Consider the following 13,012-nt stretch of genomic DNA (forward strand, 5'->3'; position numbering starts at 1 on the left):
AAATTGACTCATCAGTGTTGTAAAGTAACATGGAAAATGGTAAGCAAAAAGGCCTACAGATATGTCTCCCATTATAAGTCTTACTTGCTGAGGGAGTTCTTATAACCTACAAAACCATCAAAGTTCCCTGAACTCCTTCCAAATCCAATATATAGTTCAAGCAAGGAAATCATTTCTTATGTTGTTCTAAAACTGGCAAATGAAAGCAAACACAAGCCCTATAAGAGAATATGTCTTAGGAAGAAAAACAAGATAAACATTTATTTTACTAGGCGCAGATAGCTTCTAGCTAAAATAGTCACTTAAAATCAACACCCATGGCCTAACTAAAAGGCTTTCAAGAAAAGCCAGCACAATTTTTATTTTGATGCCCTTAAGATTTTACTCATCCTTCCCCCGCCCCTCTCTATTACTGAATATGATCCTTTCTTTTTTCTCCTTAGGTCAGCCTTGCTGAAACAAAAGACAAGGAGCACACCCAGAACTACTAGCTTTAACTTTATTGTAAGGTAACATTACCGTAACAAAATCTTGAAAGTCTGGAAGTGCATCTCCTATCACCTTTACAGTCCAAGAAATCTGAATTGGGAATGCTGCTAAACAGCTGTACAGAACAGCATTAATAACCCTGTTGAGTTACCAATATCTGCATGAAGCCTGACTGAAGGAATCAAGAACCCCTACAATCTGCATGGCTTGCCCATTTTCTTTTATATATTCCTGTCAGGTGAGAAATGAAGGCTGAGTGTTTGCAGAAACGATTTGAGATAGACCTCAAATAGGTAGGCAGTCTCTGGATCACTGTGGCTATGTATCTGGGAGAAATGGCCACATCCTCTATTTTCTTTGCTAAGCAGACAATTTGATGGGGGAGAAATGAAGGCAAGGAGGATTGATTCTCTCCTCCTAGATTGCTTCTCAGCAGGGAAAACCGCAGTAGCAGAAACCATGATGATGTCCTTCTCTCTCTTACTTATACACACACTTCTCTACCAAGAAAGGTGTTGTCAAAACCAGCCAGCTCAGTGGTGGGTTGCTCCCGGTTCTGTCGGATTCTTTAGAACCAGTAGTAAAAGCAGTGGGAGGCTCTGCCCACCTGCCTTGACGTGATACTTGACGATCTGCGCATGCGCAGAAGCACACACACGCTCCCATTGCGAACCAGTAGTAAAGGTAAGTAGAACCCACCCCTCAGCCAGCTGTTGGGAATGAAAAATGGAAGGAAACAAGAAACAATGCACCTCTTGAATACTGCGTTTTCAGGCCACCTCTTACCAAATTAAGAGTCCTTGGGTTCCATAAGAATATGGACTCATATCAATCCCAGAAGTACTAGATTGTATTGTTGCAGTTATTTCCTTGTCTATAGCAATAGACCCTGGTTCATCCCTTCCTAGTCCATTGTTAATAGTGGGTTGGAGTCTGTTGTCAGGCCATTCAAAAAATAGACCAGCTCAACAAATAGTTTTCCCATAAACAACACAAGTCCCAACCGAACAGGTCAGGACCCAGAAATTAATCATATCCTGAGAATGTTCAGAATATATTAGTAGATCCTTGTGCCTATCAACTGCAAAGAAGCACATTCTTCCTAAACAGCTTCCATGTCATGATAAAGCTTGAAGCACAGCAAGCAGATTGGTCCTTCTGTCGCTGGTTCCATGGAGCTACTTTTTACCATCTGGCTCCAATAACTTGTTTATTTATACAGCCTGCTGCAGTCCAAATCAACCCTTGACACTTACCTAACATACCCGATTTAAAACATTTGTAGTAAAATTTAAAAATTCAAAACAATTAAAATAAAGCCAAACCCCAAAGATCAAATTAATCAGTAAGAAATGTAAAAAAAAAAAAAATAAAAGTTGCCCAAGTCTAAATAGAACACACTGCAAAACTGCTAAAACATAGCATGGCCTGATACAGTTTTCTTTACTTGCCAAAAGTGAGAACTAAGAATATCTTCTTCCAATATGATCTAATAGATTCCTCACTGGAGCAGATGGTCCTGTAGGCCCTCAGGTGTCAAGCCATAAAGGACTATAGAGGTGAAAGCCAGCACTTTCAATTTCATCTGACAGCCAGTAAAAGGCCTGTTGCATCACTTTCCCAGAGTTACATACCAGTTAGTAAAAGGGTTCCTATAATTCTGGATCATCTCACTGTAACTTCCAAGTGGTCTTTAATGAAACCCATGTAGAGCACATTGCGGGTGATAATGAGGGCAACAGTTCATACTTCCTACACATGGTGGCATTTTCATTTCATGGACTGAAACAAACACAGTGACCATGAGGCACAAGTAGATCAAAGGTGGGGAGGAAAAATATAATGTGATGTGAAGAATGGAGTAACAATGGAAACATGGAGGGCTTAAAGGATTTTGCCTTTCTGCCTCTTTTCCTCTTTCTGTACCATGTATTGTAAACCAGCGGTCTCCAACCTTGATAACTTTAAGAGTTGTGGACTTCAAGACTTGTGGAAGTCCACAAGTCTTAAAGTTGCCAAGGTTGGAGACCCCTGTTGTAGACCATAACTAATGCTTTAATAATTGAGAGAAACTAAAATAGTGATAATATCAAGTTGACAAAATCCCCTTGAAGTCTTTTCCCTTTGTAGTATTGGTTAACAAGATATGACACAGAAAAATGGGGAAAGTGATAATTGAAATGGATTTAACTTAAAAGAATTACACCAAAAGTCTTTTAAAAACTTAAATAAAAATATAGGAATGAAGGATTTAATTTTAAAATGTGTTATTGTGTGATTTTGCTGTTCCAAAGAAAACTGTTCAGAAAATACAATATACTAGAAACACTGCATTGCTTCTCAGACCTTCCCAACAAGGATAAAAGAGAATATGCTTAGCAAAGCAGTATGGAAACAGGTCCCTCTAGTGTCTGGTGTCAGGTGTCTGCACTATCAAGATGCATGTTAAACCTGCTGTGCTATATTATTATTTATTTATTTATTTATTTATTTATTTATTTATTTATTTATTTATTTATTATTGAATTTCTATACCGCCCTTCTCCCTGAGGACTCAGGGCGGTGTACAGCCAGAATTAAAAAACATGCAGGACAAATATTAAAAAACAATTAAAAGATATATAAATTAGAAAAACCATATCAGAATAACAGAGTTGGAAGGGAGCTTGGAGGTCTACTAATCCAACCCCCTGCTCAAGCAGGACACCTTGCTTTTTAAAATTCTTTTTAATTATTTTATTTTTTTGTTTTTAAGTAAATTCTCACTGAATTTACAAAAACATACATTACCACATAAAAGAGTAATCTGCAGCCTTCAAAAACAAATTAAGATATGATATGCAATCTATTCCTAAATACCATAATTTAAATTTGCGAGTCCCATGGAACAGTTGCATGTATAAACTCTGATTTTTAGGTCAAAATAAAACAAAGCCATTTCAGGATCCATATGAAAGAAATCCACAAGTCATCTAGGCACTTAAGCAAAGATTTTAATTAGTGTTGTATTCCACTAATTTCCAATTAGTTAATTTCCAATTAATGGACATGTACTTATCAAAAAATGATAAACAATTCTCCCTTAAGATTAAAAAAAAAAAGCCTATTCCTGTATACAAGTGTGAACAGCTTACCAATAAAAGAAACAGAGCTTTTCTTTTAAAAAGTTCCAGTGTTGATTTTGCCCAGGGTATAATACCCTGAAATCAGTTAGTGTTGTTACAGATTACCCAATTAATTCATCTGAGTTCTTACCTACAGAGAACTTTTTCTGAAGCAATGCAAACCAGTTGAGACAGCAGATTTCATGGGGGCGTCACTTTCCTGCCTCCTCTTCTATATATTAAAAATAAAAACAAAACAGGATACTATGGCTACAGAACATGTATTTTGCTAGACACACCAGTCTCCTCAGTCACAGATGGCCAGGCTCTTGTTGACAGCTGGCACCATCAGGAACTCTACACTTCAGAGTATGAACCGTATCCATTTTTTGCAACCAGAAAACATAGTTCATTTTCTTTCTAAGTGAAATGTTCAGTAATACTTTGTCAAAAATGGCCCTGAATCTCCAAGATCATATATATTTGGAGGAGAACCCACAGTGGCTCTCTTTGAACATACCTCTTCCATATCTGAAGGCCAGTCTGAGGTAAGAAGGAATATAAAGCTTATTGGGAGAGGGAGGGAATAAATACAAAGGGGTTATTTTATAAGGGAAAGGAGAACCATTTGGGGGGGACAGGGAGAATCTTAAAGCCCCAAAACATGGGCTAATGAAGCAAAAAGCTTCCAAGGATCCATTTCTCACACACACACCCTGAAATAATTACCCCTCTCCCATTCCAACCAACATCCTAATAATGATCAAGACAGCTATCTGCATTTTTTAAACATGCTTGTTGTTGTCAGGTCTAGTCTGGGCTTGAATGTGATCTGAATTCAATTTAACCATGCCCTTGAATGAGAAAAGAGAAGAAAGGAAAGGGCTTTTAGTATATCCCTTGATTTAATTACTTCAAAATTTTATACAAAGTAATAGGTTCTGATTACCCAATCACATCATTTACTGGCACAAATCAAAAAAATAGTTAAAATTGATGATTCACAGGCAGAAATACAAAACTGATTAAGGAAATTGCTTTTATTGTGATTGGTAACTGAATGGTTATCTATAAGTCTGTTGTCGACAAACAACATTTCCTGTCTATACAATTTTGAGATTTAACTGTATTTAGATATTTATCAGTCAACTGGCTATTTTCCAGTTTATGTTGAAACTACAACTTCTAGAATTCTGTGGTCCCAAGTAATGTGAGAGCATTCAGTCAGAGGACATAGGACTGATAACAATTATTTGCAAAATAATGTCTTCTTTTAAAACAGCTTGGTCTGATGGTTAAGGCACTAGGCCAGTGATGGCGAACCTTTTTGGCACCGAGTGGCCAAACTGGAACATGAGTGTGTGCACGCATGCGTGCGTAGTGGAGCCCCGGAAATCACCTGGTCTTCTGGTTTCCGGCGCGTGCGTGCATGCTGGCCAGCTGATCTTTGCACATGCCAGAGCCCTCAAAACTCGAAGATCAGATAGCCGGTTTCCGGGGCTCTGGCACGCATGAAGATCAGCTGACGTGCTGGAAACCAGAAGAACAGCTGGCGATGGTGCGCATGCCCACAGAGAGGGCTCTGCATGTCACTTCTGGCATGCGTGCCATAGGTTCGCCATCATGGCACTAGGCTATAAACCTGGAGGCCTGAGTTCTAATCCCACTTTAGGAATGAAAGCAAGTGACTTTGGGCCCAGCATTCTCTCTCAGCTCAATTTACCTCACAGGGTTAATGTTGTGGGGAAAAATAGGAGAAAGAAGTATTAGGTATGCTTACCACCTTGAGTTATTTAAAAATAATAACAAAGGTGGGATATAAATAAACAAACAAACAAACATTGGATGGAGTTAGGGTTAGGGTAAATCGTGACCCAAGGTTTTACAAACTGCAATGGCTGGATTCATAGTAACTTTATAGGGCTTATTTGAAGCAGACTAAAATTTGTGAGCTGCGGGGAACCCTAGCTTCTCTGAATGCTAAAAATTATGCTGGGTCTCAGTTCATTCAGAAGTGAATTAAATCTCATTCAACAGAACTTCCAGGCTAACAGTATAACAACTTTAAACATGAAGATTAATGGAATTTATACCAAGAATTTTTATATTTAAAAATTTTATAGTTAAGCTCTTAGTGCTAAGATGTAAGCCGCTAACAATGACTTTAATGGAAAGAAGAATAGAAATGTTAAGATGTAAAAGGTTGTGGTTTTTTTAAAAAATTCAGACTGTAGTATAAATAGCTCAAGGTCACAAATAATCCATGTTTGGTTTTTTGCATAAGACAATTAAGTTAATTGCATTAAATGCAACACTCTTCTTACAGTTTTGCCATTTGACTGCTTTCAAGATGTCGAGCAATCTAGATATATATACTAATATAGGTACTTTGTGGTAAGAGCTTATTAAAGCATTTCTTTTATTTTTGTTATCAGTATGTGATCTAATTTGGTATAGCAAGTGATTGGACTGCTTACCGATTCCTTTTCTTTTTGACTAGCCTTGTACTCCAACTTTGCAATAAAAATTCAATTCCAATACCACCACATCAATACTTTAAAAACCTATTATAATTAGAATAACTGCAGACCTCCAATTGTAAATATGAAATATTTTACTTATATTGCAATTAATCAATGGTGTATGATACTTAGGAATCTACTGCAAAATGTCACTTGTGTGTTGCAAATAAGCTAAATTGTTTCAGTCTATTGTTCTATGTATAGAATATAGAATAATAGGGTTGGAAGGGAGCTTGGAGGTCTTCTAGTCCAACCCCTTGACCATGGCAGGAGATTCTATATTATTTCAGACAAATGGCTACCCAGTCTTTTCAGTGTGGAATCGGTGCTAGTTCCCAAATTATATGATTAACCTAACAATATTAACTCATAATTTGCTTATCTATGATCGTTAAATAAATCACAATTATCAGGTTTATACACTGAAATCAGCTTTAAACCATTGTTTGCAAAATGTAACAGCTAGGATCAAATACAGTATTTTACCATATGCTGAGCTCAAAACAAGGCCTATACCTGAGCCAAGGTGGCACAGTGGTTACAGTGCAGTACTGCAGGCTACTTCAGCTGACTGCTAGCTGCAGTTCAGCAGTTCAAATCTCACCGGCTCAAGGTTGATTCAGGCTTCCATCCTTCCAAGGTGGGTAAAATGAGGACCCAGATTGTTGGGGCAATATGCTGACTCTGTAAACCACTTAGAGAGGGCTGTAAAAGCACTATGAAGCGGTATATAAGTCTAAGAGCTATTGCTATTGCTATTGCTATACATAAAATTAACTTACAAAGAGGTCTGGCTATAGAGTCAAAGTCTAGTTACCTTATAAGCCCAGGAATAGTTATTGAGGCCTGTGGTGATTGGAGAAAGAAAGAAATACTTTAGACCAGTTTATCTGAACCTTGGCAGCTTGAAGATATATGGATTGGCTGAGGAATTCTAGGAGTTGAAGTCCACCACAAGTTGCCAAGGTTGGGACACATTATTTTAGAGGACTAAAATGATGCCAGATGGATATTAAATCTTACCAAGATTTACCAAAGCCCTCCAAAACACACAATCGTTCCCCTCATGGAAAACCCAAAGATATTTTTATGGAATATAAATATTAGTACACTGACAATAATTATTTGCAGGGACTGTCTTCTAATTAGTCAATTCATATAATTTGTGAAACTGTAGTCACAAAATCACATTATTGCTCCATTTAATCCAAAATAAGCCTTTAGCTGGGTGGGTCCCCATCTCTTTTAAACCTTCTGGTTTCCCTGTGTCAAATTTTCTGTTTAAAAAACAGGTAAGTTCTTCTTATGCTTTCGGACTCTTCACCTGAACTTTCAGACTACCTTTAGACTTGGGCCTTCAATTTCAGCAATTTTGCCATTCCTGACATTACCTTTTAACCAGAAATACAGGAAATTTAACTCCACAGACCTATTAAAGGAGAAGAAACATTGATTCTCCAGATGGGAAGGCATCTTGGCACTATAGCTTCTTTGGGTAGTATCTTGGGAATATCAGCCAATATAATATATTAATCAATACCACTTAAACAAACCTACACACCTTCAAATCTCTTTGAAATATTGAAGCAAGTGGCCCATAAACTTAACAATTTAATCAGCCAACAGAAGTGCATATTTTAGGAGGCCCTTTTCAAGATGATTTCATTTCTTTGTCTAAAAATGTCTCAGAACTTCAGCAGAATAAAAGCTGCTGTTAATTCTCAGCCCACTGATTTAAATTTTCCCCACTGTGTAGAAAGTTCCACAGTACAAGTAGAACCTTATGGTATCAGTGCAAAATAATAGCAACAGTATTTCAGAAGGATGGATGCAGTTTAATCTCAAAATAATGATAGGCCAAGTGCATTTACCTGGGATTTAGCAATTCGGTGGATTTTTTTTTTCAGAATCAAGCTAATTTCCATATCTACCAGGTGGCTGTCTTGTGGCCATTTGTACAAGCTCTCACCTCTTTTGGTCTAGTTTTTTATTCCCTGGGAACAAACACCCTCCCAGCCCAAATGCTGCTTTATTCTTTAAGCTGATTCATAGGCTTTTTAATATTAGTACAAGCACTCAAGCACTCAGGCAAAAGATTGCCTACAGTCCCTTGGCATATTAACATTTCTGCACAAAAATGTAGTAAATCTGGAATTAAGGTTTTTGAGACAAGGAGTCAAAAATCAAAGCCTGTGAGGGAGATTTTTATGATACCAATCAGCCCCTAGAGACTTAGCTGAAATACAAAAGAATCCACAAATTTGTCTTTTCTTAGGTTTACATTTTTACATTTTAAGATCTATGCCTAGGGTGGGAGGAGAGAACTATGCAGTCCTGCAATGCTGCAAACTCCACCCAGTTTCATCACTTTCTACTCTCATTGGATCTGACTCCACCAATCAGTGACTCCAGCTTCACTGCCACTGGATGGGACTCTAGCTGGTGGTTCCTCTTGTTTTTCCATTTGTTAGAAAAACATATCCCACCCTAATTAATGCAGGCATTAGGAAGGGACATTTTTTCCCCCTTTATATGTCAGCTTTTACACTTACACTCTGGGAATGAACAATATTATCTTGTTCAAAGTTGCATTCTTACTGGAGTATTCTGATGGAAGTCAAGTAACCAGTAACCAGTAACCAACAGTAACCAGTGGGCAAAAAGGTCTATGGAGATTCTCAGTCATCCAGGTCATGTTTGCCCCAAAAGTACTTTTTCAAAAGGCAACTGGACTTTCTTGTTTTTCCTTAAAGATGTCTTGCTTTTCATCCAAGAAGCTTCTTTAGTTCTGACTGAAGAAGCTTCTTGGATGAGAAGCTAAATGTCTTCAAGGAAAAACAAGAAAGTCCAATTGCCTTTTGAAGGGACCTTTGGGACAGTGAGCAAAAATGAACAGAAGCCAAAATCAGAGCCAGTACTGGGTGGGACCGTCCCCTTATTCTCTCTTCCCACAATCTCCTTCCTCCTTCACACTGTCTTTTCTTCCCATATAAACAGGAGGAAAGGCAGAATGTTCTTTCCAGAGATCAAATTATTACGAAGAGTTTTGGGAATCTGGAAGTTGTCTAATGCTCATGAATTGCCTGTGAATGGTGCCCCCTCAACTAGAGATTTTTATGGGGCTTTCTAAAAAAGCTTTTGAAGTGGGAAAAATAGGAGGGTTGTTTGCTTTCCCTCATCTTATGCTAATCAGGTCTCAGGTGAACATTGCCAATTATTTTGCCTCAGAGGAACCACAATATTCCCTATTTCCAAGTAAAGACATCTTCACCATCAATTGAAAAACTTCCAGCATTTCAACCCCACTTCCTTGCCTCTTGTCCTACTGGAAAAAGTCCTATTCATTGCAGAAATCCAAATTAAAATATTTCAGAGAAATTGCTGCCTAGCCTAGCCAACTGCCATTATAGCTCCCACTCTTTGTTTAGAAGGACCTACAGCTACAGCCTAGAAATTAATGACCAGAGGATGCCATAAAAGAAATCTAAAATCAAGGATATGGAATGCTTATATAATGGGTTACAAGATGAAGACTCTCTCTAGCCCATATGTTGGATGTTATACAAATGCTCTCGCATCCAAGTCCTCATTCTCATCTATCCTTTTTCCACTGGCCCAATCCCCTACATCAAGAAAAGCATATGCTTTGCTTTCACACATATCACAAATATTCATTGCACAATAACAATATTCATGACAATCAGTTCAGTTAAAATTTCAAAACTTAGCTGATCACCTAATAAAAGATCATTTTAATGCAAGGGGCTTTGTATTAAAGATTCTAAAGGAGGGCCAATGATGGCACTCCTTAAGTGGTGGAAATGTGAGAATACTGAAAACAGGCTGTCCGTTAATGACTCCTGGTGATCTTATACATTAATTGGGAGATCATTTTCAATGTGTGGATCCTTGGGCACTTAAAAGGGTACAACCCAAACATAAGGAGGAAATAGTATCAGTTGGCTTGGGAGAATGCAACTATTTTCAGAACTACAGAGCAGCTACAGTGAATAAATCCTAAACTGGGGTGGAGAGAGATTGAACATGTACAGAAATTAGTATATCAGGCTGCCGGGAGGGGGAAAAATGGAATAAAGCCTTCTGGATTAAAGAACTCCAGAATCCCCTCAAGAACTTTGTTGCAGCCACTGAAGAAGTTGATTAAGGGCAATAGCTTTCCAGCCAGCCTTTTATTGGAAAAGGAAATTAGAAGAATAGCCATGCCAATTTCTACTAAGAGCTCTCTTCAAAATAGCATTTTAATGACAATATTATTCAAACACCAAAGACAGCCACTAGGTTGTTTCTTTTAAAATAGTTGGCACTAGCTAAATGGCATATCCATCTAACAACAATGAAATAAACTGAGGAAATATAACCTACTTGCCATTGTTGGGTTGATGACTAATTATGTTTTCCCTCTGCCATCATATGAAAACTTTCACTTGGGAAGATAATTGTGGATAATACTGTGAATTTTAAAAGAACATGGAAGGAATTGCTAACATTATTGCTTATGGTTTGCAGGCAGAAAAACCAAGTCTATTTCTTCCACAAAGTAACTTTTTAAAAAAAATCATGGCAAAGCAGTTCTGGAAATTATTAAAGTAGTACATCTGCTTGATTACCCCCACTCTTAAATATTTTTCAGCAAATTCAGAAGGAGCCCTTCCTACTTAGAGCCCAGCCCTCATTCTGTTTCATCAATACCTGAGCCAAGAACCCCAATTCATTCATATAGCAGCAATTAATCAGACAGGAAGGAAGGATCCTAGTTCATGTTTAGGCTGAGGGCTACAGTACCTTTAAACATTGATGGAAGAGAATTTTGAACAGTTTATCATTCAGGATTGGAAGAAGCTTTTTTTAAAAAAAAAAATCTATATAGTAAAAAAAAGTACAGTACAGCATCCTTATCTCTTTCTTCCCATCCAGTTCCGGAAGCTGTTTAAGACACTATAGTACATTTGCAATAAAGTATTGATAATGGGAAGGGAAGTAGGAAAGTGGAAGATAAACCATCTTAATTAACAGCCTTTTAAAACAGACCTATGCAGAGAAAGAGCCACACCTAACTGTATCAGTCAAGCTGGGAATTGATTTCCTCAGTATTTTTAAACTAGGGTTCAATAGATGAAGCATTGTAGACCATCCTCTATGATACATAAATGAGAGGGAGGAAATGTATTCCCAAATCAGATTTTTTTAAATCATTCCAATCTTTCATCTCCTAGTTCTGCTTCCAAAGATTTAAAATGCAGAGTGGTTATTTGGTGTTGTATAATTAAATATGTTTTTTAACTATGTTTTAACATCTCTAGATGCTAACTTAATCCAATATCAACCATTTTTTTGGTTGCTATCTAAAAGCTATCTAATTTTTTTTTATGGAGCCCACCTGAAGTGTCTGAATAACTTCAGGTCTTTAAAATAACATTTTCCCCCAGAACAAATAAATATGACTTCTAACATGGTCCAGATTCTGAGAATTTCATTTGAAATCTGCAAGTCTCACCATGCACAAGAATGGATACTTAGGAAATACAGATAGAAAAGGGAAGAAAGGCCAGTAAGAGATTAACCTGAGTCCATCAAGATCAAACATTCTTGGTATTCAGCTTCAAGAGTATTCCAAGCTTCTCTTACACTGCAGAAGTGTTTAAATGCCATAAAGCAAATCAAGAAACCACGGTGGTTATACTGAATCAAAGAGGTGAGGGGAGAAATAGGACATCACCAGACTGTTTTCACTTTTTAATGAAATTGCTTTTAGCTATGATTCTGGAGAGCATTCCGGATAGTTTCCGTCTGTAAGAGATATGAAGTCTTAAAGGAAGAGGGTCTCCCCAACCTCGACATCTCCCCTCTTCGCTTTTCTCTTCTTCTCCGAGGATCTCACCACAGCCTCTGCAAAGACTTCCCAGGTCTGCATAGCGCCAAAATCTCGGTGCTGAGGGAGGGGGAAGCCCTTGAGAAATCGGGTTGGGGAAAGTGGAAAGGCTCGGGCAACGGGAAGAGGTCCCCACGAAAAAGGGGGCGCCAAGAGCCCGTTGCGACCAGGCTCTGTGCGCAGCCCTCCCAACGCCTGCTCCGGGGCACAAAAACCGATTCGGGTGATTTTAGTTTCCAACCCAACCCGGAGCAAGAAGCCTGCCCAAAAGGCACCTGCAAGCCGCTCCCGTCCTCGGTTCAGCTACGTTTCGTGGGTTTCTCCCTCCAAGACGTTTCGGGGACTTTCTTCTGCAGGACTTTGAGGCGATGCCTGGCTATGGGAAGCTTTCCCACCCAAAGGCAGCATCACTTCAGCCCAAAGCTCGCCGCGTCCCCACCCCGCTCCGAGCCAGCCTGGCCCAGCCTCGCCCCTCCAAAACGCCCGGAGGAGCCCATGAGTGCAGCCCCGCATTGGAGAATCCCCCTCCCCAGCTTCGGGTTTCGCTCTACGGGTCCTCGCTCCAACCCCCCCCCCCCCCCACACACACACATCAAGCCGAAGCGCCCTGGCACCCCCGCTGGCATCCTCCTTACCGTTGGACCTCCGCACGATATTCTCCAGGAAGGTGTTCTGTGGAGCCACCAGCCCTCTCCTTCCCCCAGCCATAGTCAAGCGCGCTAGCTAACCGGGGTCGGCGAAGCTAAGCGTAGCCTCTCCACTCTTCTTCTTGCTCAGCGCTCCTCATGGTCCCCACCGGGAAAGGCGGGCGGCTTTGCAGCATCAGCTCCTCTTGCTCGCCCAGCAGTCAGCAACCCTCCCTTGCGCTGCATTCTTGCCGCTCCGCGCCACCGGGCCTGGACCTGTCCGGCAGCGCCCTCTGCTGTTCCTCTGCCACCTCCCCACGGAATATGCTTGTGCTGGACCGGAGCGGCGAAGGGCCACTCTGCTCTGCTCAGTGGCCGGTG

General features: G+C 39.5%; 1 protein-coding gene across 1 annotated transcript in view; it reads right to left on the reverse strand.

Annotated features, from left to right (window-relative positions):
- KCNH1 (potassium voltage-gated channel subfamily H member 1) overlaps positions 1–12,713 on the reverse strand; it is a 212,660-nt gene extending 199,947 nt beyond the window's left edge. Inside the window, exon 1 of the mRNA XM_070948671.1 lies at positions 12,641–12,713. Within this exon, the coding sequence (XP_070804772.1) occupies positions 12,641–12,713 (73 nt within the window). The remainder of the gene's footprint in view (positions 1–12,640) is intronic.
- Positions 12,714–13,012: the final 299 nt, after the last annotated feature.

This window comes from Pituophis catenifer, unplaced genomic scaffold, assembly GCF_029215685.1.
Source record: "Pituophis catenifer annectens isolate HBS135680 unplaced genomic scaffold, rPitCat1.0.hap2 SCAF_1, whole genome shotgun sequence".
Taxonomy (NCBI): domain Eukaryota; kingdom Metazoa; phylum Chordata; class Lepidosauria; order Squamata; family Colubridae; genus Pituophis; species Pituophis catenifer.